Consider the following 27,753-nt stretch of genomic DNA (forward strand, 5'->3'; position numbering starts at 1 on the left):
CATGGAAGCTGTTGAATTTTGCAGAATATGGACAAAAAAAAAAAAAATCCTGTAGGATTAAAAAAACAAACAAAAAAACAACCACTGAATGTGACACAGAAATGTTGTTCCCCATTTTTTATTATAAGTAACTTATTTTACAACATTTGACCGTAGAAAGAACTGTGGAAAGCATTTATATACATTGATTTTGAACTACTTTTAAACAAGTATAGAAATTAATAATGATAGAAAATGTCTATGCCATTCTAATAACCAATAAAATATCAGTAAAACTCAGCTTCAAATAATGCTAAATGAAGTACGTTTTATTTTTGTCCTTTTTAGTACGTAACACTCATTTTAGAAACATAAGACTTTTCAAGCAAAGATCTAACCAGAACAAACATATTTACACACACAGGATGAGAAGTTGAAATGTACAAAACACTTAGTGCGACCTGGTATGGGAACTGAAAGACAAGTTACATATATATATTTATAAAAAAAAAAAAAAAAACCCAAACAAAACAAAAAAAACAGTTTTCCTTGTGAATATAATCTGAACTGGATTTAGAACATGTTTCCCAGGTCTGACAAAAAAGAGCTGATTCTATAGTGATCAGGGTAAAACAATAAATGAAAGACTAGTAGTAGTAGTATCTACGAGTGGCGGACCACTCATTTCTGTTCATAATGTCTTCAAATGAAAATGCAGTGGTTACTTTCTCAGAATTCTACTCTGTACTACAATTGACTTTATGCTCAAATGTCCGTAGTACATTATGGAGAGGATTATCCTACAGTCTCAGGTCCTGTGGAAGTGAAGGTTTGTCAAATATTACTGGAGGAGCTGGCTGGAAGCGTCATCTTCGAATTTTGTAAAAGGTTAAAAAGGCGCAGCACTACACAGTAGTGTTCTTCCCTTCGGTCTCTTTCACAATCATCACTCGACGGCCCCTGGACTGGAAGCTACTGTAGATGCAGGGGATCTGTCCCCCTGCATGCCATAAAACCCCTCCCTAAGGAGTGACAGGGCAAAAGCAGTCACAGTCCAGCAGCCACACCCTCACCCTGACCCCTGCAGTCACCACCAGGTGAGAGTGTCAACCTCAACGGCCACAGATGGTCCAGGAATGTTTCCATTTAGTCCCATCAAGGACATAACACGGGCTCACAAACATAACTTCTACCTGTCATCGTTCCATTTAGTGAGGGATGCTGCTGAGAAACATCCAGGCTCAAACAACGACAGGCAAAGTGGTGAAATGTTTGCAAGGAGGAATGATATAAAATAGCAGCTGATAAGCATAGCTTAGTACATCCAAAGTGATGCTGAAAAAAGTATGCAAGGTTGCCGAACATATACAGTATAAAACCTACAATGCAACAATGAAACAAAACAAAAAAAACATTAACAAAAACAAAAAAGGGCAGTGACAAGCTGATCGTATAGACAAAATTATACTGTTCCTTAAAATGAATGAAAACAAACACTGAAGACAGAGTACATGAAAAGCAACAATTGAAATGGAAGGATAACACCTAAAACTTTACTCTGCGCTTTTATTCTGAAAGGTCATGAAGACACGACCGTGAATTAAATGCCACACATATTTTATAAATATTCATCGTAGTTCAATTTGACCCACACTTGCCCGGTGGGGCTAGTCACTTGAAGTGCTTCAGAGACACTCATCTACATTCTTATTCATAATACTCATATGGAAAGAGATCAGTTACCACAATTTGATGAAATCAGAACATGTCGCTACTGTTGAGCAACTCGTAATAGATATTTGCTAGAACCAGTTCTGACATCTTGGCCTGAATAAATATCACTCAAGAGTGGTGAAAATTCTTTTTCTTTTGCTTTTACTGGCTCTGAAAATGGTCTGAATGATAAATTATATTACTTTACCATCACAAAATAGAAATATAGGTGGTGGTCCATATAAAATTGAAGGGGGTGGCACAATTTGTGAGAACTAGAACGGAACACACCTAAAAAAAAAAAAAGCAATTCAGTGAAATAAAAACAATAAATAAAAATAAATGAATTCCCTTCAACATTTAACTTTTTTCTTTTATCTACTTTTAAAATGTTAGTTTTCAGGAGACGATCCTTAAGTCTTTGAAATGAAAGACTTGGTTTTCTTCATATACTTTTTTTTAATAATAAAAAAGTCCATCTGTGACAGAATTACTTCAATAAATTGTCTGTTGTTTTTTCAGACAACACACATTTCCCTTTACTTTTTTTTTCTCTGCAAAAATTATTAGCAGACGGTCCTCGTGATAAACAAAGTCAATCCAAATCCAATGAAAATCTTGGAAAAAGGCTGACACTTATAAACAGACGGGCCCAAGAGCCAGTCCACCAATTCTTTTACCCCAGGTCCCTTTTCAAACAGGGGCCATGGAATATTCATGCAAACACCTGCATCTTGCCATTGGCCTCTGGGAGTTGAGTAATTTGGGTTTGGGCAGAGCCAGCAACTGCAGGGCTGGGTGTGGAATCTGACCAATCAGAGACACAGTGAGGAGAGGGGCTGGACCATGGTTCAGGTGACTCTGGGGAAGGGGTCAGGTAGGGGTGCTCACTGGGCAAATGGAGGTAATGCTTGGGTGTGGCATCTAGAGCAGATGAGTAGCTGTGCTGGGAAGGAGGGGTGGGGTAATCCTCCGTTCCTGCAGTGCTGCCACTAGGCTGCGAGGGGAGCGCCTGAGCGGGCTGAGCTGCTGGCGTGGCTGCCTGCGTGGGCTGAGCAGGAGGCTGCGACTGAGAAGGTTGAGGAGGCATCTGCTGCTGCTGGAAGAAGGATGGTGGGGGCTGTGAGGTCTGGGTTGTTGGCGGGCTTGAGGTGCCCATGCGTGCCATGCTCTGCTGGCTTGCGATGGTGTGGTTGATAAGCTGCTGCTGCTGTTGATGTTGCTGCTGCTGCTCAGCAATGGAGGGCAATTTGACCGGGCTGATGGTGGGTGTGGAGGTAACAGGTGTGGGTTGCAGCATGGGATTACGGTAGATTTGCTGTTGGTGCATCAGCATGCTCTGCTGCATGGCTGGGCTCTGAGGGTGCATGCCTGCCTGGCTACTACTCTGCACCAGATTCACCACTTGCTGACCACACTGGGAGGAGGGGGGCATCCGGCTGTGCCAGTCGAAGGGCACACTGACAGGATTGACTATGCCCATGTTGAGCCCCATTTGGCCTGAACTCAGGACATAACCATGGTTGACATCAGAGGCCATGGAGACACGCCCCTGCAAGGACATTCCACCAGTTCCTAGGTCGGTTAGCTGAGCTAGAGACACAGCAAAGGGACCACCTCCCTCCAACATGCTATTATGTACCATCGGGGTGTTTGGGACAGACATGGAGGAATGGAAGAGCCCTGGTGACTGCATGGCCACAGGAGAAGTTGGGTTGGTGATATAGCCAGCATTACTAGCTCCACCATGAGGTGAGTCCAGTGAGTCAACTGGGGACAGAGTAACTGAGCTCTCCAGTAAGGCACTCTGCATGTCCAAGGTCAGCTTCTTATTACGGGCCTTGACGGACTCCTTCAGACTGGTAGCATGTTGACTTCCCAGGCTGGTACCCTTGGCCCCAGGCCGACGGTTCTTCTTGCCCTGTGGGGTGTTCTTCAGACTAGGCAGAAAGGCGCTGGGAGGGCACATGAGAGGAGACAGGGTGTGTCCCCCGGTGAGGTGGAGTCCAGCACCTCCATGGCCCTGCGGACTCCTGACGGTGTTGTACTCATCAAGAAGTTGCACGATGTCGTGGTGCATACGCTCCTGAGCAATGTCTCTCGGCAACCTGTCCATATGGTCTGTAATCTCTCTGTTTGCAAAGTGAGCCAGCAGCACTTTCACAGCTTCACAGCTGCCCTCACGAGCTGCAAGAAACAACGGGGTCTCCTCCTGAAAATGAAACAAGACAAACACCATGTTAGACAACCAATGTACTCTATAAGCCACACTGATGCAGAATGTAGTTCGAAATGAACGCCATACCTTGAGATCTTGCATATCTTTATTTGCGCCATTCTTCAGCAGGGCAACAGTGGCGTCCACATTGTTAACGGCAGCAGCCCAGTGCAGAGCAGATTTACCTGAAGGAGAAGACAAACACCAAAATTACAAATCTGCAGTTTCACTCGATGATGGAACAAAATAAGAACTGCTGCAGGAGGACACACAGCTTGGTAAATTTCCACCTCTTACCAAGTTCATCAACTGCATTGACATCAGCGTGACAAGTGATGAGTTCCTCTACCATTCCCTCGACGGCCAGCCGAGCAGCCAGGATGAGTGCAGTAGAGCCATCGTACATTCTGGAGTCAAGATCTGTAGCCCGGTTTCGGATCAGAATCTAGTAGAAAGGAAAACGGTGAGGTTAATGTTGTGATTATGCACTTTAAGAACAGGGGTACAGACATTCCTACTGATGAGGCCAACAAACAACACATGCTGATGTTTACCTGGAAGACACCCTGCGCATCTGCAGCCACTGCAGCATGTAGCGGCGTGCGTCCTGTGTTGTCCTGGGCATTGGCATCAGCACCAGCATCCAGAAGTCTCTTAGCAGCATCAGCACGGGCATAGCGGGCTGCAAGGTGAAGTGCTGTCTCGCCAGTGCGATCTGTTTGGGCAGCAAGGGATGCACCCTGGTAGATGAGGTCGGAGATGATGTTGGCGGAGCACTCCTCGTTCTCCTCCTCCTCTGTAACCTCAGGCTCTAGGCCACCTCCACAGAATGATGCCAGCATCAGTGGTGTAAAACCATCTGCTCAGATTTGGAAAGAGGCATGGGTCAGTTTATGACTATCCAAGTGCTCAAAAAAAAGTACAAATAAGTTTGATGTCACTACCAACCTGGGCCTCGGACATTGACATCCATGCAGTCACTTTCAAACTCTCCCTGAGGTGGGGTGAGGGCCATGGTGGGAGGCACGCGGATGTCTGCTGCTGCTAGGTGATGCTGTGTCCACTGCCTGCTGTCCACTGCATCTTCACTGTCGGAGAGCATGCTCGGTTCCTCAACCTAAATTCACAGAATGAGGAAAAACAGTTTCATTATTGACTTAAAATGCAGGCTAAAATGCTGTTGTGCGTTACACATGCACACTCTTGAGCAATTGATAGGGAAAACTATTTGCCGCAACTGACCTTTAGCCTTTTTGCCTCTGGGCAGTCTGAGTCCATCCACTGATCGCTGTGATCTCCAAGGAGAGATTCTTCCACATTTTTTTGCATGTGTCTATGAAAAGATAAATAATGTCAGCATGAGGCCTCAAACTAAGTTTCGAGCTACATTCAGTCGCCGAAACTTTGGTGTTTATGTCTGCACTAAGGTGACCTACTTCATTCCTAGAGCATCCTGGCCCACTGGTTCCCTGCGGTTCTTGTTGCTGCTGGGTTCCTTCTTGAGGAAGAAGCCCTCGGGGAACCACAGGGTGCTGTGCTCCCTCTTTCTACGAGCAATCAACATGCCTATCACAAGGATGACCAGAATGAAGAGAGAAGCTATTCCCACCAGCATTAGCTTAGCCCACTGAGGTATAACTTCATCAGCAGGTATCCTTTCACCTGTGGTAAGAAGCGAAAAAAGTAATTAGACAGATTTGCCTCAGTAGTCTAGCCAGTCTTTTGTGATCTTTAAGTACCCCCACTTACCATGGACTTCTTTCAGGGGGTATGGGAAGCGGAGCATTTCAACAGCTGACAGGGCTCCCAGGTATTCAGCAGCACTTTCAGCTGTGGGGAAGCAATCCTCAGTGCACAGGCGGTTGTCTATTTCCAAGTACACTTTGGAGCTGTTGGAATATAAGAGAGGCATGTGTTTATGGTGTGAGTGACAAATTAAATGAGAGATTTTAGCTTTTAGGTTTATCGTATGACTGACCCAATGACTTCGTGCTGAGGCTGCAGCTCCCGCTTGAGGCGTGCTTCTCGGCGGGTGTAAGGGTGTATCATTGCTTCGCCGTTGTTATCCAAACGGAAGCGCAGTGTAGTGTGCAGGATTGCACTTAACTTCAAGAGAAAAGCTGTGCTGGTACGAAGAAGCTCCTCTGGGGGCAGTAAGACAACCACTACCAAGACACCATCAGCAAGGTTTTGAGGAACCTTTGGTGCGCAATCCAAGCCATCCCAGCCACACTCCTCAGTGTTGCAGCCTTGGTCACACAGTCCATCAGCATAGTGGTCGATGCAGTAGGCTTCGTATATTGGACTAAAGAAGACACAGACAGAAGAATAAGCTCACATTTACCCAGAACTTAAAGTTACAATTAAGTACCGACTTAATGTAACTACAAGATTTAACAATTAGGTTTACAATTAAAGAAAACTCACTTGCAAACTTTTTCCTTGATTCTGCAGTCAAAGTTGTCATACAAACACTCAGCATTGTTGCAGGACTCATCACACTGACTGTTGTTGAAAACACGCCAGCAGCGAGGATCTGCACAACGAGCCCAGGGGTTCACCGCCAGGGAGCAGTCACCGCCATCCCAGCGGCAAGGCAGCGTGCTGCATTCCTTGTCGCAAACACTGTCATTGGCTTTGGCGTGACAGTCCGCTAGAGGGCATGTGGGTGTTGGGGGCTCGGGGGTTCTGCTGCTTTGCTCGCAGCGTTTACCGGTCCAGCCACTACTACATTGGCAGTGGAAGAAAGGGAAGCTGGTCTCTTCTGTGCACAACCCGCCATTGCGGCAGGGCTGGGAGGAGCAGCCTTCATTACTGCGATGCTGACACTGGGGTCCACCATAACCCGGCAGGCATGTGCAACGTGCCCCCCGTGTGGTGAGTGCACAGCTACCTCCATTGTAGCAAGACAGCTCACGACAGGACATGCTTCTCTCACAATTGATCCCGGTGTAACCCTGAGGACGACATAATAAACATGAGCACAAGACGAGATCCTCTTTAATGTACCCAAGAAAAATGAAATTAAAACCCTTAAAGTGCACTTACAAGTTGACATGTGCAGGTATATCCAAGTGCAGAGCTGGCAACAGAGCAGGCTCCTCCATTCTGGCAAGGCTGAGACTCGCATGCGCTGAACCTACTCTGACACCTCCGGCCTAAAAAAAACCCAACATGTTCACGAAGTGCTACAATTTAAAGAGCACACAGAGAGAGAGAGAGTGTACTGTGAATGACACGGGGGAGCCGGCCTAACCTGTGAAGCCCGGCTTGCAGACACATTGGTAGTCATTGGGCAGCTGAATGCAGTCAAGACTGTTGGAGGGACTGCAGGGGTTTGACAGACATTCATTTATGTCTCCTTCACATCTTTCACCAGTGAATCCAGGGGGACAGTTGCAGCGGTAGCCACCCACTCTGTCCACACAAGTGCCGTTATTTAGACACTTGGGAGGAGCGCTGCGCAGCCTCAGGGGTGGAGCACAGTCATCTTCATTAATCTCACAGAGAACACCTTTAAGAGAGATTATTAGGGCATGTTAACTGATATATTCATTTTACAGGTTTTAGTGAAACTTCTAGAGTAATAAAAAGCTTTCTGTTGAATATGTGCTTGCATACCCAGTGTGCCAGGTGGGCAGGAACAGATGTAATGTCCCACAAGATCAATACAAGTGCCTCCATTCTGGCAAGGATGAGACTGGCACTCGTTGATCTCTATCTCGCAGTTCTGACCAGTGAATCCTGGCATACACTATCATAACACGCAGAGGACAATCAGATTATCTCAGTATTTGTGATAAATCACAGTGCAAACAAATACTTTGCTTTTAATCTGTTAAGAACAATGAAGCTATGTACTCACATCACACTGGTACCCTCCCACATATCCCCTGCAGGTGGCGCCATTGCGACATGGCTTGTCTTCACAGTGGTCCACTTGGCTTTCACAATAACTACCAGTATATTCAGGTGGACATTTACAATAGTGAGTATTCCCAGTGTTGACACAGTGACCACCATGGTGGCACAGCTCATCTTTCTGGAGCCCTGTTGAGAAATCAGATTTAACTTCAATTACTTAGATAAGAGAGATTGAAAGGTCATCATGCTAAGAACAGTAAAATACCTCTTTGGCGAGCAGCTGTCTCACATGAGACCCTCGGGATGTCACAGTAACGTCCAGACCAGCCATTGCCGCACTCACAGATGAAGGAAGCATCCTTTTGACGACAACGTCCTCCATTTTTGCACGGAGAGGAGCGTCTGCACCAGTCGACTGGTGTCTAGAGGCAGCAGGAGGAAAAAACTGTCAGCATTTACTCCTCTGAGGGCATAAATGTGTATCTGAGTTTCTGTGTTTTGAGTATTTGTACCTGGCAGCGGGTGCTGGTGTAGCCCTTAGGGCAGGAGCAACGGAAAGACTCCAGGGCATCTTGACATATGCCTCCATTGAGACAGGGCTGGGAATCACACTCATTGACCTCGTATTGACAGTGAGAGCCAGTAAAGCCTGAGCGGCAGGTACAGGAATAGCCATTGATTTTGTCTGTGCACGTCCCTCCATTGAAGCAAGAGCTGCAAACATGTGTACAATTTTAATCATATTCATATTTGCAGTTGCTATAGCTGACGTATGAGAAGGTGGGTAGACTATGAGTTGATAAAGTAGTATAACAAACCTTTCAGTGCAATCAGGGATGTTGGTTTCACAGTGAATGCCAGTAAAGCCAGGCCTACAGGTGCAGGTGTAGGAGTTAACATAGTCTGTGCATGTTCCTCCATTTTTGCAGGGCAAACTCTGGCATTCATTGATTTCTAAAGCACAGCGGGGCCCAGTGAAGCCTGGCAGGCAGCTACAGTGGAAGGAGTTCACACCATCTGTACAAGACCCTCCACTTAGGCAAGGATCTAATGCAGAAAAAAGCAAGACAGACTTTAGTTATATAAGTTAAATTTATATGGACCTGGTAATGTGATTGACGTTTATGAAGCCACTCACTGGGAGCACAATCATTGATGTCTGTTTCACAGGCCATCCCAGTGTATCCAGCTCTACAAGAACACATGAAGCCTCCGAGTGTGTTAGTGCAGGTCCCGCGGTTCTTGCAGGGGTTAGAGATGCATTCATTCACATCTCTGTTACACAACTGACCTGAACAATGCAAAAGAAGATGAGGTATAAAACACGGTCATATGTGTATACAGTACGTTCGGAGAGATTTTCTGAGATGTCAGTTTGCTTACCTTGCCATCCTGGCTGGCAGTTACATTGGTAGCCCATGTAGTCTGGTGTGTGTGTACAGAGAGCCTGATTTGCACAGGGGTTAGGGGAGCATGGGGTGAGGACTTCAGCACAAGTAGGTCCACTGTACGGAAGCTCACACAGACAAGTGAAACTTGCCACACCGTCCACACAAGTGCCCTTGTTCAGACAGGGACTGGATGCACACTCATTGATGTTCACCTGGCAGAGATTACCTGTTCAAGGGATAGAGGAGACATTAAAACATTATAAATGCCTGCGCATTTTCATGCACCACTAGGGCGGCGATAGATATGCGTAAATGAGGAGAAAGAAAAAAGTCTCGGCGATGTAGGACTCTTGAAGACAAAAAGATGTTTTCAAGGCTTTGAATGTACGTGCTGATGTGTACTGCGTCACAATCTCACCTCTGAAGCCCTGACGGCACTTGCAGATGAAGCCATTGAGCTGGTCGATACATGTGCCGGCATTCTGGCAGGGACTCGGCAGACAGTCATTCCTGTCTAGGTCACAATTCTTTCCCACCCATCCTGGCTCACAGTCACAGCGATAACTAAAACAACATGCATGTACTCAATAATCCAGTTGATGAACAATAATAATCTACCAGCTGAAACATGTTGGATTAGTAACAAACACACAAGTTTTCCCTTGATACTGCAATGACTATGTGAGTCACTTGACAATATGACAAGGGCTGTAACAGGTCATACCCATTGATGTCATCCCTGCATGAGCCATGCACACAAGGGCTGCTGCCGCACTCGTCCACCTGGGAGTAACAGTAAGGAGGCTTGAATCCCTCAGGACACTGGCAGTGAAATCCATTCTCTTCATCCACACATGTCCCTCCATTCCTGCAGGGGCTTGATGCGCACTCATCTATCGGCACATTACACTTGGGACCTGGCAGGAGAGACAGTAGCCATAGTCAAAGTCAGTTGTTCTTCAGATTTTCCTTTTAAGCGTGTGCATTCATTTTTCAGAGGGCTTACCAGTGAAGCCAGGTTTGCAAACACAGTCATAGCGGTTGATGCCATCTTTGCAGATGCCATAGTCACAAGGGTTACTGGCGCAATCATCGAAGTTTATCTCACAATTATCGCCTGTGTTGGCAAAAAAAAAAAAAAAATGCATTAACATTTTTTCCATAAATTGTTAAGCAAATTTTAAGGGAGTTTTAGAAATGTAGCAAAAGAGGATATGTAAATTATAGCTATATATCTTTTACCTGAGGTTCCATGTAGGCACTGGCAGATGTACTTATTGACCTGGTCCATACACTTGCCTCCATTCTGACAAGGGTTGCTGTGGCACTCATTAAGCTGGTTCTCACAGCGGTAGCCAGTGTAGCCAGCATCGCAATTACAGGTGTAGCTGGCGATACCATCGATGCAAGTCCCATGGTGGCATGGGTCAGGCTGACAGTTGTTGATATTACTCTCACAGAGCGTCCCTTCATATCCTGCAGAGCACAAACAGAGACCGATTTGGTATCTTAATGGTCATTTTACACAGCAGAGCTTCAATCTTTTGTAATCCACGATGCTCCTGAGCCTTTTTTCATGTGTAAAAACCTCTCTTCCAAGCTTTTTTTAAAAAAATTCACGTTCATTTTCAGTTTTTACTTGATTGGCTATTTTTCTCACTTTATATTTGTAATAATATACAACTTTATGTCTGTTTCCTGAATGAATATCTTCAACAGTCTTGGGGTTCTGATCACTTTGGTTTCCCTGCTGACAAACTGTGTGACAGGCAAGTGCAAGGTGGTTTGTGAGGTATGTGTACAGTGCAGTGCTGAGTTGGGCAAAGCAGTAAAGGACAGCCCTGCACAGGCCTCCCAGGCCAGCTTTTGTTCTCAGTGGTGGAGGGAACAATAGGCTGCACCACGTCAAACAGAGCCACTTCACTCAGCAGAAGGGGCCCACAAACACAGGGAATACCAAGCAGCTGGCAACTGAAACAATGAAGCGGGCTCCTTCATAGCCAAAGGTCCAAATAAACTTGTTAAATATCAATACACAGTGCATTCACACATGAAACCTTTGTCAGACACGATACTGCCGCGTTCTGTATTTGGGTTCATTTATTATCATGCAGGAGACTGAATGTGAAGGAATGAAAGTTAAGACACAGCATAAGGTGGTGAGTGGGGGGTTGAACAGACGAACAGATGAACAGATGTCGGGGTGATGACCAAGGTTCTTTTCTTGGCAACTGCTAGTCCTCAGTGACCCCATGATCCTGAGAGCCAATGAGGGAAAAAGGGGGATTAGGGGCCTCAAGGCAGTCTGCCTGGCCAGCAGACAGCCAGAGAAAAGTTGACCCCCCAAAACACAGAGACCAAACACACCCCAACAAGTGGTTAAGGCTCATCTGCTCTTTTGCATCTGGTCAGATGTCTTGGATGATGTAATTCCTAACAACTGACATCTTTTATGATCACTTAGAAATCCTTACCTTCAGCACAGCGGCACTCAAACCCATTGGGTCGATCGTAGCATTTGGCTCCATTCTGGCATGGTGTGCTGGCACACTCATCTATGTCGATCTGACACATGGTGCCAGTAAACCCTGGGACATTCAAACACAGAGGTGATGGGTCAGAAGGAAGGTCTAGTGGAAGGGGCTATGCTCAGGTCAGAGGGCGTTTTGTCTCTTCTTAGCGGGGCAAAGGTCTCTAGCAAGGTTAGAGATGTCTGGTTAAGATTGGGATTGAGAACATCTCGACTGGTTAAGGAGATGTCATCTGTGCACTTGTTCTGATGGTGCAATCGAAAATGCAATGGAAGTCCCGTGACCTTGATAATGTTTTTGAGAAGAGTCTTGCAAAGTGGTTGCAAAAATAAATTAATATATTTCAGGTGGGACTGAATATCTGGGGAGCAAAATGAAATGAATTCGGTTTCTGCTTGCTTCAGGCTATGGTGAATTTAAGCGCCCCGCATGACACTTGAATGTCAAAACTCTGTGGCATTCTAGATTTCAAAGTGTGGAGACACAACTCTAACAATAATGATGTTTTTTGGAGATAGAAAAGTTTGGGAAAGTGTACAGGCTTGAAGCACTGGGCAAAGTGCCCAGACTGGAGAACTGATGCACTGGTTGTACACTGTTCAGTTGATTAACAATGTGAGGATGGGCTGTGTGTTGCTGCTTGGGATGATGGAGGGGGGGGGGGGTAGAAGAGACAGTGGGATTGTTTTCTCTTTTTGGGCACCCCCCCTCCCTTTCCTGCATCAGCTCCACTGGCTCAATAGCTAGATGGGGGGTGAAGGGGGGACGTCTGTCCCAGATGTAAATTGCGGACCAGGAAAAGAATCTCATTAGCAGGACTGCTGTTCCCCCCTCAACCAGGGCAGGATGAGGGAGACTGCTGTCCCTTCCACATTCCACTGAGGAGGGGAGCGGGGGTCACAATAGTGTCTTTGTTTGGGCAAGAGGATAGGCAAGCCTTTTGGGCCTGTCTTTTTATATGAGTGGTGGCTGCAAACACTGTGTAGCGAGGCTGGCTCTCCCTTCAGTAATTCAGGGGACATTTAAACCATCTGTTCTGACTGCTGCTGTTTGAGAGTTTGTTAACAACAATAGAACTGAACATAGGACACACAAAGACGGGTCAGCAAGAACAGTCTTACCTGGCTGGCAGGTGCATGTGAAGCCATTCACCATGTCCCGGCAGATGCCATCATTCACACATGGGTTGCTCTCACAGTCATCAACGTCAATCTCACAGTATGTCCCCATGTAGCCTAGAGAACACAAGTTTGCAATTGAGACAGCAGATTCACTATGTTAATGTTTGGGTTCAAGCCAGCAGAATGTGCATGTATTTGTGTGTAGTCTTCACAACGAGGAAAGCTTCAGTGGGAATCTTTTCTCTCATGGGAGGCCTCAGAATTTCGAACTCTGGTCCCTGCGAAACCACCGTGAGATGAAAAAAAAAATCTGCAGTGTTCCCACTCTACTGACCAGAAATCCTCACACCCTACTGTCCATGGAGCATTACCACTCCCTGGGTCAGTGTCCCATTCTCCAGATGCATGTTATACATTCTGTGTTACCAAACTATGAAGGGCTCCTCCATTGAGGTGAAACCGAGTGTGGAGCAGAGCGCTGCCCCTGGGGAGAGGCTAGCGTGGAATTAGAAATAATCAGCAGCTCCACGTGAGCTTTGCCAGGCTGGTTGATGATGAGGAGGGTGAAGAGGAAGGGCCTGTCTCTGGAAATGAAGGGTGAGGGGGAGAGGCTCTGGGAAAAGGCCTCTTTCCCTCTCTGTGTGTATGAGGGTGCAAAGTGGAGCACAGAGGGGCCCTATTGTTCTGCTCCATTCCCACCACTCTACATCTCATTACTATTCACAGCACACTGCTCCCCCTAACTGCTCGCCCTCTCTCACATCCAGTCCTATAGACCCGACTCCCAGCTCTAATTTGTATAGCTCCCAAAACCCCAGGATGCATGTAGGACTGTGCGTGAGAGTTTCACAGTGTTTTTGTCACTGAGTGTCCAAACCATCACTTTGTCCAAACTAATACCCTGTCTGGCTGTACAGTGCACCGAGCACAGGCAAGTACCACCATTGCCCCAGCATCAATGGGAATATATTACATAACAGTCTACTCTACCAGTGGCAGCACCATAGATAATGCTTCTTTAGAAGGTCAAGTTTGAATACTCAGTTGCTCCACACCAACACTAATGCTATTTTTTTGGCCTGTCCCTCTCAGACTGGGCTTTGTATTTTATTGCTTTGTTAATTGTGCTACGATCCAACTCAAAAGGTGTACATACCTGGCATGCAGATGCAGGTGAACTCCCCGATTCGGTCCAAGCAAGTGGCATCATTCTGGCAGGGCATGGACAGGCATTCATTGATATCAATCTCACAACGTGGCCCTGCATACCCTCGACCGCACTGACACTGGAAGGAACCCTCAGTGTTCATACATTTCCCAAAATGCTCACATGGGTTTGCACCTGTTGGTAGAATGATGGAATAATTACAAGAAACACACTGAAAAAAGAGAAGATACAAACATAAAGCCACACCACGATGCAGGTTTAAGAAAAACATACCGATGGAGCATTCATCCATGTCCTGGTTACAAGCCCCGCCTACAAATCCAGCAGGGCAGGTGCAAATGGCGCGGCCGTTAAGTGGGTTTGTATCACACACTGCTCCCTCGTTGCAGGGGTTACTTACACATGCATCCTCAAGGTGGCAAAGCAAACCTAAGGAGAGACAGAACACATACCAGTTATCAAAAATTCAGCAGCCATGATTTCAGGCCTTTTCTTCAACAAGGGGAACTTGCCAGGTGGTGCGAACATTTACAGAAGGAGCCCCAATGTGCCCTTTCCATCTTTGAGTCTGACTTTAACTTTAGCTGTAAATCTATGCAAATTCCAAAATATTTACATGATATCTGGTTCTTTGGGACAATCATAAGTTATGTCACAGTTGAAATTGTCACAAGATTTTGAAATTCCCAGTGCGAGCCTAGTTGAGAGCAAATATCGCGGAGCTCCACCTTGCCGTTTTTGTAGGAGGCATCCACCATATGTACAGACATGTCCTTAGAAGAGGTCTATAAGGGGTTCCTGTGGTTAGAAAACGCACCATGGCTGCAGTGGAAATCAACTCAGGAGGGGCACAGTTTGACAAGCCCACTTACCCGTCTTTCCAACGGGGCACTCGCAGAAAAAGGACGCTACGCGGTCATGGCAGGTGGCACCGTTGAAGCAAACAGCGATGGCACAGTCATCAATGTTCTCACTGCAGTCGTCTCCCGTCCAACCATTAACACAGACACAGGTATGACCCCCGATGGTGTTGAAACAAGTTCCTCCGTTGTGGCAGGCGTTTGGTTGCATGAGACACTCGTTGACATCCTCAGCACAGTATTGCCCTGGAGTGGTTAGGTGACATATTAGCTCACACATAATCTCCAAGATACACATAATTCAAGTTTATTTCAAATATAGCATTGTGTTATACCTGTCCATTCTGGTGGGCACTGGCAGTTGTAGGTGTTAACTCCATCCACACATATCCCACCATTCATACACTTGTGGCCTGGACAGTCATCCACATTACTCTCACAGTTGTGCCCTTCAAACCCTGAGAAAGATGGAAATGAGTTATGGTGCACAGACACACTAACGCGCACGCAGTGTTTAGTCCAGTTCCATACAGTGAGGATTCTACTCAAAACCTTAAGGCCTAATTCCCACACTACAGGAGGTGTGAGGCAGTAAAAAAGTTCAGAAGGCGTCTAATTGTTTACATATTCTCATGATGGTTCCCACACGACGCCAGCAACAGCCATCACTCCTGCCTGCTTTAGAGGTTTGCCCTCCCAGCAGTGTTTGCTTATTTTATAATCTCTCAGTTTCAATGACTTCCGCTCTGGCAAGAGACATTTCCTGTCAGTTCCCTAGTGGGAAACCAGAAGGTCCATAAAGTAAATTCCTTCTGTTGTGAACAGAATAGAGTGGAGTAGAGCACAGGCGGGCTGCCTCTTCAACTCTCCCACCATCTAATTTCCCATCGGAAGCTATTAATAGCAGACAAGAAGTTGACCTGTGACAAAGGAGTAAATCTCAGAAAAAGCTCTAACAGCTACGTCACAGGCCTGGGAAAATCTGTATCCCTGCATGTGGAAGTGGGAAAAGAGTGGGAGAAGCGAGAAGTATTCTACCTGGGAGGCAGGCACACTCATAGGAGTGGTCACTTGTCTGACGACAAGTGCCTCCATTAAGGCACTGGGATGGGGCACAGGGCAGCGTGGACACTTCACACGTGCGCCCGCTGTATCCAGGCTGGCACTGGCAGTGGAAAGACCCATGGGTGTTAATGCAGAGACCACCATTGAGGCACACGCCAGGCTTGCGGCACTCATCAATGTCATTGCGGCAGTTCTTTCCCTGGAAGCCAGGTGGGCAGGAGCAGTTGTAGTGGTTATTCCAATTGGCACAACGGGCACCGTTGGCACAGGGACTTGTGGCACAGGCATCAATGAGGGAGCAGTCTTGGCCTGGAGATTAAAGATGAATTGCATTCAGTAAAACTTAAGAACTTTCTAACTCTCTGTTAAAACTGATACTTCATAGTCACTCAAAGATGTACCTCTGAAGCCTCTCTGGCACACACAGGTGTACTGTGGGATACCACTGAACACCTGGCTCTTGCAGGCTGCTCCGTTCAGACACGGTGATCGATGACAGGGATCTTGGTGCTGACAGAGAGGGCCAATGAATCCAGGACGACATCTGGTGAAAGCAATTCAAACACAAGCATTAGTATGTCTGACCTGCAAGTCATAACAGGTCACAAGCTGATGAACAAAGTATTTGAGACAGAGCTGTGACCAACTCCAGTGCTGATCAATTCCCACCATGTTCATTATTACTGGATCCAGCCCCTTAAGCAAAGCCTGCTGTCTGACTCATACTGGGGCATGAGTAAGATGTTAGGACTTAAATTTGATTTGTGTAAACATTTCTTCCTCCGAAAGCCCCAAAACCTTAGAATATTGTGAATATGAATATGGAAGGTGGCCATCTCCTGAAAGACAGGATCCGCCACTTTTGTGTCCTTTCCAGCAGACTCAGTTTGTCCATGTCAGCTAACATTCCTGCACTGTTTCAGTTTTTCCGCACTGCTCTCTTTTCACTTCTCATGAACAAAGAACACACCCAGAAACAGCAGTCTGGAAACATTACAATTTCACACAAACACATACAGACCTGAGTAAAAGAGGGACGAGGGCTCAGTACACTTTAGTAGCTGCGGTGTTTGAAAGACCCAACACAGCCTCCTCCCGGTGACTGTGTTCTATGATGAAACATTAAGCTTCACCTGTAAACATGTAAACAGGCTTTCCTAAAGCTCTCCAGAGGTCTGAGGACAGTTCAGACAAGGTTTAGGCTCACTATGGAGGCTAGTGTGAGCTAGTAACTCTACACCCACAGAGGAGCCTCTGGCTGGGTACAAACCCCCTCTTCAAACAGTCTGTTTGATGCTGATGACAAGGCAGTGATGGTTGGGTTTTGGCCCGCCTTTAGGCTCTGTCTTCTTTTTCACTGAAGAGAAACCCCTGGGTATAATCAACAATGGGTTTCCCTCTGTTCTCTTTTACACAAGCATCACCATTACACTGCTGTGAGTTTGTTTTTTTGATGTGACCTCCTCCTCCTCCTCCTCTAAAAAACAAAGTATTTTTGTGGTTCATGCCCCTGATTGGGAGCAAGCCAGTAGGCCTGCTTCTTGATTGTTTTGCTCTGTTTCAGAAAAACTGAAGATTGCTCAGTTTTGTTTAACATGTTCAAGCTTTACACAGACAATAGTGTAATGGAGACGCCACAGGCCTCAGCACAATGGCGTATCCACAAAAAATGCGCGCATACAAAAGGATGTCAAGAGAGAGAAAAGGCTCCAAAGAAATTGTTAGCATATAAAAATTAATCAAGTATCTAACTGTAACTGTTATAACATGGAGGGCCTTCACTACAGCACTGTGACAGAGTCTGGAAGCTAAAGTAAGGCAGCACTGGGGCACCCGTTTTGAATGTTAGCTCAGTTGTTACAGCTTCCATCTCTGAAAGCCCCCCTGAATGCCAGCTTGGCTTTCCCTCTAGCAACCCCCTCCTCTTACGCACTAAGAGGTCAGATGTCAGAGGTCCCCGTCTGATTGTAATGATAATGTCACTCAGGCTGCAGGGAGCGGGGTGGGGTTACTCTGCAGGAGATAATGTCTCTGGAAGGTGGAACTGGTGCAGGGGACAACGAGGAGGAGGAGGAGGGAGTGGTCTGGTCCAGAGGGAATGCCATGTCATATTTCCTGTAATCCCTTGTCCACTGTTCTGAAAACACAACACTCACTCGCAATGCACGATCCCCCGTTGCCCTAGCAACCTCGCAGACGAACAAGCAAGCCTGACACTCAACCAATCACCCACCCACCCATGGTACCCATGGCTATTTGTCATGGCTTGGCTGGGTTTATTTAGAGGCAAATTAACTATGTCTGGAATCTAGGGGTTCACTTAAAATGAAATCCAAATGTAGCACAAAGAGAGCTCAGGAAGGAGTGAGGAGGAAGCTGAGGAATAAATCACAGGCGTATAGTTGAATTCTCCTGGAGCTTCTCTGCTGTGTTAGTTAGTTCTGACTGCTGAAAAGCAACACTTCTGAAAGGCCCAACATCATTGTGACACTCTATGAATCAACAACTTACAGCTCGTACTGGGAAGCACTGTGGCACTGCTGAGATTATAACACTTAGAAATAAAGGTGTGTTCAGCTATTGAAATAAACCACACAGATGTTTACTTGTGTGCATGTTTGTGTTTAACTCGTGATAGTAGTCCCTGATACATTTTTGGCCTTGCTTGCAAATGAGCATTGAGCTAACCAGCCAAAACACACATTCTTTTGTCTAGACCTGACTCATTGCCAACATGCTACTCCCATCGCACACAAGCCAAAGCGCTATCAGTGCAGAGACTGTGAGAGACGCTCAACTTTGTCCCGGTACACCTGAGAGTCTCCTTATCAGACTCTTTACAACCTTGTGGATTCCACTGGCTCTGGGAACACAAGGCTAGGATCGGCGGCTTTGCCACAGCCCAGCCTTATTTGAGGCGGATGTGAAGGGCAGGTGCAAGCTGCTGTTGTGCAATGGGCCCCGAGTCACATTTAGCGAGTGTCGACTTCTGACCTCTAAGGAAAGGAACAGCAGATGAGGAGGAGGTCTTTGAGTGCAGTGGAGGGACGGCCAAAGTGGGTAATCTCTCTGTGTCAACACATATGAAGGCTTTTGCCAGCTGCAGCCCCGGCACCACGCATCTGTCCACATCTGTCAGTGCACCTCTGGGTGTCTGGCATTTCACTCCAGACTTTAAGCCAAAATAACTATGATGTTTTGCTCATGGGACTGGCGCAGTATCCAACACACACACACACACACGCACGCACACACACTCACACACACGCTGCTTCAAACCACACAGGCGATGTAGTCATCCTTCAAAAACACATGCATTACCTCTTAACACACTTTCAAGACTGTTCTGCAAAGGCATCACTGCAACATAGCAAACACATGCAGCAATCACCACACGCCCAAACACAAAGAGAAGAAACTTACAACCAGCCTCAGCCTGTGAGAAAGGGTAGAAGCATGAACCCATAAAAGAGGATCCACGGAGGAAATTGCAGAGGAAGGAAAAAAGCAGATGTTAATTTAGAATAGAATGAATATTGAAATACGACATGATGTCTCAGTTGCTCTGAATCAAGCGCGAACAATCCTTGATTTATGTGAGTGTGTTCTGTCACCTATACATGCGTAACCCAAAGCCAGTTTTCCTGCTCTCTGGGTCACTGCAGCAGGGTAACCTGAGCTCATTCCTCCTATACAATTGCAGATACTCTGCCAGAGGTCAGAGGGTGGCTCACCTGTGAACAAAGAGTCTGTAATCTCTGACACGGTTCATACTCACAGTCATGCACCACAAAGCACCAAGTATAAAAGAGTCTTTTCGAACTCAGGGGGCATTTCCTAATTTAGAGGAAGAGCAACAACAATGGAAGTACCATTTTTTAAATTAAGGGAAAGTTTAAAGTTCTACATTGAATGCTAAGAATAACATTTTATGAAGGCTTTGTTTGACCTCGAGGTTTCTAGAGAGAAATATTTAAATCTTTGGGGAAAAAGTTCTAACAGTGTTTCTTTCTTTCTTTCAACACGGCCCTCTGTCCCTCATCCCCTCCTTCCACAAGTAAGCATGAACCAGCTTTACTCCTTTATGAGAGTCCATACTGACACCACACTGCCAACCATCCACATCCCCCTCCTTCTAACAGCCTCTTCTGCCCGGCTCTCCTCAGCTTGGCTCTCCCTTTTCTCAGCAAAGAGCCAGATTGGGGGTTGGGGAGTGTTTTGTGGCCCAAATAAAAGAGCTAAAGCAGTCAGAAGTCCTTTGTATGAACGTGTTTGGGGGGTGGTGGCGGTGGTGGTGGTGGTGGTGGTGGTGGGGGGTGGGGGGGGGCAGTGGCGGCGGTGGTGGTGGTGGTGGGGGGGCAGTGACCCAAACAGCTAGTCTTTCAGGCCCGGGCTTCCACGGACCAACAGGCCTGTGCTGTAGCCTGGCAACAGTAACCCATGGTGAGAGTGAGCCAGAGTGGGAAAAGGGGGTGTTGGGAGGTTTCGTGAGGACAGTTGGACCACTTCAGAGGACTGATCCCTAACATATGCAGGTAGCCATAGCGCACGGCACAATATTGACTTGAGTAATTGAATGCAGTCCTGGCTAAAACTATGCATGTTTGACAGTTTAAAGTGCAAACTTAATTGTGCTTTACTGCCAGAAGGTTTCAAACGTGACGATGTAGAAAGTTAAAACATTAATGAATGTGTCTAGAAAGCTAGAGCAGCTGTCAGGCACCCTGGTTACCCTCTACATGTATTATATCCCTGCAGAATGTAAATGGAATTTCCTTGGCAGTAAGGACTGTGCAGATCTATTAAACCACAAAAAAACAAGCACTCCTCTTGCCTGTGTCCAGCAATACGGCTATGAAAAAGGACAGTTTTACATGTCTAGTTAGTGCTGTATCTGAACAAATCTCCCTCAATAGATTTTTGGAAGAAGAGCCTGCCTGACATTTTTCAAATAGCAGCACATTTGCCCATAACCACATAACAAGAATCCCAGGGTCGAGGTCTTTCAAAGCATTTTGCATTGGACAAAACCACAAAAACCCCCACCCAGTCACCTAAACTGAACCAGATTTCTGTAAAACTTTAAAATTAAAACTCAAAAGGATCCCAACTTAGCATGAAAGATCAACGACAGTGCTTTGTACAACGTCCTGCCTTAAAACACACTCTGATATTAAACTTCTAATAGGCTCCTCTGCTTTTTGTTTCACAGCAAACATCGAAAACACAGTAAATGAGCATCAAACAGCTCAAAATCTGATAAACCACAGTCCAGTTTAATGTTAACAGAAAATCTCGCACTGATTCTGCAGCTCGCGTATGTTTATAGTTGTCAGAGAAAAAGGTCTTGTCCAAGGCAAAGTGCCTCTGTGACAAGGCTAGAAAGAACATCCAGAGAATGTTTAGTATCTTAACTGCTGTCACACAAAGAAGTACCTGAGATGTTTTAAGAAAGTTGCAGTAAAGATCATTTCTATTCTTATAGAAAAATTACAATATGGCAAATCTTAACCTCTAACAAATAAAAGAAAAAAAGGTCAACGCAGCTTGGTTTAAATCACTGCCTCTGTGGAAAGTATTCTTGGTGGAGATGTGAATGTTTTTCCTCAATCATTTAATGAGCCACCCATCCCTTCCTTTTCAAAAAGAGAGGAAGAGACTGGGGACATTTTGCTGACAGACCTCAGTTATTTCAATTAAGCCAGCCTGGATGTCTCTCAAGAGCTTCAGCTCAGATAAGAAGGAGAGGATGAGACTTCAGAGGCAGGCTTATCCTTACAGAGGCATGTGGTTTAAGATATGAGACCCACAGCAAGACTGCCATTAACATAATGAAGTAAAACGAAGTAAAGAGATGTAAAAGTGGAGTAGCGTGGTGCATCAAGAATGCCACTTTAGCTACTCGGATGAGACGGGATGTGTGCGGCCAGGAGGTCAGGAGACACTACTTCCTGTGACAGGCCCTGGGAACCATTTCTCCCAGTCTGCAGTCATGATCCAGAGAGAGGAAGGGACAACAAACCCAAACCATCCTCCCTTTTGACGGTGTAACCTCTTGGTCATATCCTATGACTGCTATCCTCTTATAAAGTCATCTCGAACTATTACTGCCCTGCAAAGCATCAGGACAAGATGGCTCCAGCTGCCCTTCTAGACAGCCTGAGTGATATATTGCCCCACAAAACTGCAACGTAACTAATTGTAAGTCAAACATACCAAACGTCGAATATCCAATGAGACTGCATTGTTCAGGGAATTCCTGAGGAGGCTAGCAGGGCGAATGGATGGGAGGTATGGACAATAACTTGAAAGCACCACAGGGACACGAGGAATCTTACCAAGCATTCCTTTCTAATCCACCGTAAAGATGCCAAAGAAAACACTAGCCCCGAGGCACACTGAACAAAGCAAAAAAAGTACAGCCTGTCAGTAAATATGTGACTTGCCATGTGTATTTAATTCAGAGTTGCAGTTAATTGTGAAAATGCACTTTTCATCTGTCTTTGATCTAAGAGAAAATTCACTGTGAATTGCCACATATCCTCTTGGAGAGGCCTTAAGAAAATACTTGAATAAAAAAAATGAATGTTTTCTTTCCCCCTTGGACACATTTACAGTTCCTACTTTCCAAAAGTCAATTAGTATATGGCGATACAACATTTCTACTTAACACCCTATGTTGTATGGATGTTAAAAGATGCCCTCTTACATCATGTCCTCAGGGGCTGGGAGTTGCAACAGGGTCATAACACAACACTTACAATTCATATGCAAACTCCGCTACTGAGGCCAGGGGCAGAGCATTAATAACATACAGAGGACCACTGTTTCCATTCACAGGCCTCACACAGTGGAGAAGCCCAACATTTATTTCCACTCAGTTTAGAGGATCTCAGAGGAAAGAGTTGGTCATAATCTGTGATCTGCCACTGTGTTTAGAGACAGAGGCAGAGGATGAGCCGCCGCAGCTTTGACGACATGCAGAGAGAGAGCCGACCAGGTCGCCATCGCTCCGTGAGAGAAGCAACATGTGTTAGAGGGGCTGAGAGCTACCGACTTCATTCCTCCACGAGCTTGTCTCTCACAGTATGGGGGCGGCATGCTGCTCAATGGCAGCACCTGGCCCTACGCTTCCCCTTTGTCAAGATCTGACTTCACTGGATTACCATCACAACATCCACCAGCTGTCCTCTGCACAGCCCCCCCTCCCAATGCGCGCACACACACACACACACACACACACACACACACACACACACACACACACACACACACACACCCTCCCTCCCTCCCGCCCGGCCTCACTCCTCTCATCCCCTACCCCCCAGTCCAATTCCTCCAGCTGGATCCTCTCTGAATGACACCCTCTCAATCTGCCTAATTATCTCTCCTCTGGTCGTGCCGCCCAGGCCCTCTCTAGGAGGCACATTCAGCTTCCAGGCAGAGCTGAAGGACCAAAGGCTCTTCAACTGGACTTCCTGACTGCTCACCTAGAGGCCCACGGTCTCTATGATGCCACCCACTGTCAAGTTCAAATCCCTGGGCCACAGAAGGGTCACAGAATAAACCCTGCGTTGGTTCTGTATTTTGAATCTTCGCCATATTAAAAAGCTGCACTTCCGACTTGCTTGTGAGAGGTTTATCCTCACAGTAACAAGTAAAGGGTGAAACATGCTTCTGCACTGATGTGCCAGGTGTTTGAGTGTGTTGGGCATGCAGAAAAATATCTCAAGCACACTCTTTTTTTGGCTTCATGGAGCTTTAATTTTTGGGTTTGATAAAAATCCCATCAACCCAACATATGAAATTAATTTTGAGCTCAACATCAGGTTGAATTCTCAAGAATACTGGTTCAAGGTAAATAATCCACACACTTCTACGTACATTACTGCTAAAAATCTGATGTCAAACTTTAACTTTGCAGTAAAAGTCTTAATTCATTGTGAGCATAGCGAATATGAACCTCACCTCGACAGCCATGGAGGAAGGCCTTTCAGGTTTTTACGGCTAGAAATCGCAGCTCGCTCTTGGGATGAGGGTCACAGAACCACGTTGGATGGCCAAACAATTCGGACTAAAGGTCTAAACCGAGCATACTGGTTCAATGAAACAGGCCATGAAGAAGTCAACAGCCTATCAAAGATTACTTTTGCGTTGCTTATCTGCAACTCCGGCCAGCTAAATCACCTGAAGAGGAAACTGACACCCCGGCATAGACAAGGGAGAACTATGAGATTTCCTGCAAATTCAAAGTTATATTCTGGCAGAAATCGCTGTATTTGCCAATAAGACAGAGGATATTTTTCTATCTGGGACAGTAACAATGCTACACAGGCAGCGTTACTGTCATATGAGAAGCTACTCGCCGCAAGACAAAAAAATCTGAGTGTTGGACAACTTTAGAGTGGGAACAGATCAACATTCTCTACATAGAACAATGCGAGTTTTGAGCAAGGTTCTAACTACTAGTTCTCCAAATTCCTCTCAAATACATTTTGTTTTTCTACTCTATTGGCTTTGGTTTGCTGCGGCCTTTCTCCTCTCCCTCTGGGCGCTCTGTTCTGCTGGTGCCAGGTTACAGTCAGGTATCTGCGGGAAGAAAGGATCTTTTCTACTGTTTAGGATCTCCTGTTTTTTTTGTGAACTCCCAGGGGAAAGGATGGGGTGGCTCCACCACTCACCTCTGTCAAGACTGGTTTGACCACTCTCATGTGGCTACGCTGCGGTCCACTGCTTTGACCTGCTATGGGACTCTTTCCACACCACAGAATGACATCTAATGTACCCTCCCACAAGAGGATCTTTCCCTTTGGAACTTTTTTTCTTGGTACTGAACCAGCATGTCCAGCTCCTCACATATACACAGGCATGTAGTCAGCACAAAGGACGAGATGGGCACAAAGGAGGACTGAATTGCCTCTAAAGCATGTTCCCTGTAATGTGATTGTATCAAATCCAGACATTAGTATACACACATGACTCAACATCCTGTATCAACTTTCACTGGTCGTTACTACACACTCAGAAGAGTCAGATGTGCTGGAAAAAGGATCTGGCGGCACAGACTTACACATTTACTAACTTAATGACACCCATCCTCATCTACAGCAAATGATTTATAAAATGTGGGTGGCAGTTACGACCACATGCAGCCAGATTACACATTAGCCAGTCTGGTTCCAAGTACCGGCAGTATGTCACACCGAATAATGACTTTTAGGTGTTCAAGATATAGCTTTGAAAATGAACTTCCTAGTGAAAAGTGCATTCTTGGCTCAGTTTGACTCCTGTAGAGGGAGTGAGAGCCATCCAACTCCAGTGAGGAGAGAACCAATATGTTGAGTTGGCGACTGTATCCCCTGCATGAAAGACTCAGGCATGCTCCCTAAGCTAAAGGTTTTTTTTTTTTCTTCAAAAAGAACAAATGACCCCTGGGCGAGACACTGTGGACTATTTAGACAGACTATTGTTTTGGGTTCCCACTCGACCCCCTCACCCCCCCCCCCCTTACTCCCTTTCATCAATTTGAAAAACAAAAGCCTTATCACTGTCAAAAGCTGTGAGAGCTCAAAAAATGCCCAGAGCAGGTGGGAAATAAGGATGTGTCACCATAAAAATGTTAAAGCTGGAAATGAACGGGAAGAAAGATGAAATGAAAACGAATGAGGCTGAAACGAATCATGCAGCCTGTTACTGTGATTTATGTCTGATGTAATCCTCCAGCAGGTGTAGGGATGAGCCAGACGTGCCGAGGCGTGTTGATGCTCACCTGTCTAATCAATTTGTAACATCTCACACTGCTTTTATGTGAACATAGTACATCTAAAAGCAACAGGATGTTGAAAAAAAAAGACACATTCATTAGTTTCAGAATCAACTTTTTCCTCTGATCCCTTGAACCAAAAAAAAATACAAAATACAAAATCAAACAAACACACGCACACGCACACGCACACACACACACACACACACACAAAATAGCCAGTGTAAGTTGATTTAATTAGATAGAGTTTAAGGTGGGAAAGGCTTGACTTAATGAGGAGCTGCAACAGGAGCAGATGTCTGGACGGTGAAGGACACTCGGTATATCTTGTTATCTGTTCCACTTACATGCATCGAGAGGCTGAATCTAAGCATGTCCCTCCATTTTCACAAGGTCTGTATTTATCCGTGCAACGGAAACCTGTGGAGACGTGAGAAAACAGTTAGAAAAGAAAAGGGAGTGGGCAGAAGAAAAAAAAAAATCACACCAGTGACTTCATGTCGTCCTTGCGAGGGAACCTGCAATCCCTGAAGCAATCACTCACTGCAAATCTTTAAATCATGTCCCACTTGAATCGTAGCAATCGTTCCCTGGCTGAGGTGATGTGAGAAGGCCTTTGCCACCTGTAGCATCTTGCAGAAACACTCCTTTGTTTGTTGCTTACTTAGCCAAGTGCAGATTAGTAGTGCTTGTGTGTTGACATGAACGCTGATACACACTTTTAGAGTTTAACAGCTTGGGAGTTTAAAACTTTTAGCATCTCTGACAGCTTCCATAGGAAGAGGGAAAGTACTGAGCTGTTTAAAGGGTCTTTGTTCAAGAGGGGAGGGGGTTAAAAGCCCCCCACTTCAGATGAAACAAAACTTTCCTCTGCCTCAAACACGCAATAGTAACTTTTTATACTTTCTGTTCAGCACTGTGGCCCAAACCCGTGCCCCTTCAGAGCAAAACTACTTCATAAATACTTCAACATTTCAGGGCAGCGCTCACGGTCCATTTCCCCAAAGACATAAAACATCTACGGCACAAAAATCCCAGCGAATCCATCAAGTGATCAATTTCCACTCATAGAGCACCATCAGGAGATTTATCTGCATCAGCAATTACGAGCAATAATTTGACGTGACTGGTGTGTAAACGTCTCCAGTAGCGTTTGCGGTTCCATCAATCCACATGCAGCTCATCTGATGACTTGTAACGTCAAATATTAGAGCCAAGATAAGAAGGAAATTAAAGATTTGGTTTAGTTTAACACTCCAGTGGTCGCAGGCTGAACACAGTCGTTTCTACTAGAAGATGGGACGACTGTCCAGACGTGTCCAGTTGGGATGTTTGACCAATGCAAAGACAAAAAAAGAAAAGAAAAGAGAAAAAAAAGTTAATAACACAATATAACCTACCTTCACAAATATGGAAACACAATAAAAATGAGAAAATAATCCAAAGAATATTCCCTTCCATTTCGGTGGAAAAGTTTCCAGCACTTCAAGGTGTGCGTTTAATAGAAATACATCCTTTAATAAGTTCACATAAAAATAAAGCCTCCAAAATCGATATGGGGTTTTTCATAAAGTCAGCCGGGAGAGGGGGGGAAAAATCGTCGCGTTAAGTCCCAGTATTATCCTCCGCAGCTCGGCCACGGCTGCTGTGATTCCTCTCGCTTAACCTCCGAAAACTTTTGAAAAACTTTTCCTTCCCAGTGTTCCCCAGCTTCTGCTGTTACTCCGCCTCTCTCCCTCTCTCTCTCTCTCTCTCTCTCGCCACTACAAAAGATAGTCACACACACGCACACACACACACACACACACACACACACACACACACACAGAACTACTTTAATATATTTTACTCACTGAAACTGAGAGACTGGAGGAAATCAGAGGAATCAAACAGTTCTGGATCACTGAGTTTTTTTCTTTAGAAAACTGCTTTTATCTTTTTTTTCTCTCTTTCATCCCCATTTTCAACATCATTGTTAAACGGATCTGTTTAGCATGGCTGAAATTCAAACACTTATTAAAATGGAAGGGCTCCAAACTCCACTGAAGCAACAAATAATACCTGCGGGTTATTACAGAGC

The 27,753-nt window shown here is 45.7% G+C and overlaps 1 protein-coding gene across 1 annotated transcript; it reads right to left on the bottom strand.

The window, feature by feature from the left end:
- Positions 1–116: 116 nt before the first annotated feature.
- notch3 (notch receptor 3) lies at positions 117–27,449 on the bottom strand. Its single transcript, XM_086184075.1, has 33 exons — positions 27,074–27,449; positions 26,021–26,093; positions 16,312–16,454; positions 15,884–16,219; positions 15,181–15,303; positions 14,858–15,091; positions 14,259–14,414; positions 13,974–14,159; positions 12,818–12,931; positions 11,640–11,753; positions 10,408–10,641; positions 10,172–10,282; positions 9,890–10,082; positions 9,584–9,729; positions 9,158–9,391; positions 8,913–9,065; positions 8,593–8,821; positions 8,287–8,488; positions 8,040–8,196; positions 7,776–7,960; positions 7,532–7,664; positions 7,167–7,424; positions 6,959–7,068; positions 6,338–6,867; positions 5,889–6,215; positions 5,660–5,799; positions 5,347–5,572; positions 5,153–5,243; positions 4,859–5,027; positions 4,465–4,769; positions 4,208–4,355; positions 3,998–4,095; positions 117–3,904 (listed from the first exon to the last, which is right to left on the bottom strand). The coding sequence occupies exons 1-33, from the start codon at positions 27,132–27,134 to the stop codon at positions 2,408–2,410; spliced, it is 7,416 nt and encodes a 2,471-aa protein (XP_086040201.1). The 5' UTR covers positions 27,135–27,449; the 3' UTR covers positions 117–2,407.
- Between the last annotated feature and the right edge of the window lie 304 nt (positions 27,450–27,753).

Source organism: Aulostomus chinensis, chromosome 18 (genome assembly GCF_037954235.1).
Source record: "Aulostomus chinensis isolate RoL2024-O1b breed Wild chromosome 18, RoL_Achi_v1.0, whole genome shotgun sequence".
NCBI lineage: Eukaryota > Metazoa > Chordata > Actinopteri > Syngnathiformes > Aulostomidae > Aulostomus > Aulostomus chinensis.

Excerpts from the sequence above, each read along its gene's own strand:
- notch3 (XM_086184075.1), bottom strand. The coding sequence starts at position 27,134 with ATGGAAGGGAATATTCTTTGGATTATTTTCTCATTTTTATTGTGTTTC. Across the intron at positions 8,197-8,286 it reads ACACCAGCACCCGCTGCCAG|ACACCAGTCGACTGGTGCAG; the intron begins GTACAAATACTC and ends TGCTGCCTCTAG. Across the intron at positions 6,216-6,337 it reads ATCAAGGAAAAAGTTTGCAA|TCCAATATACGAAGCCTACT; the intron begins GTGAGTTTTCTT and ends TGTCTTCTTTAG.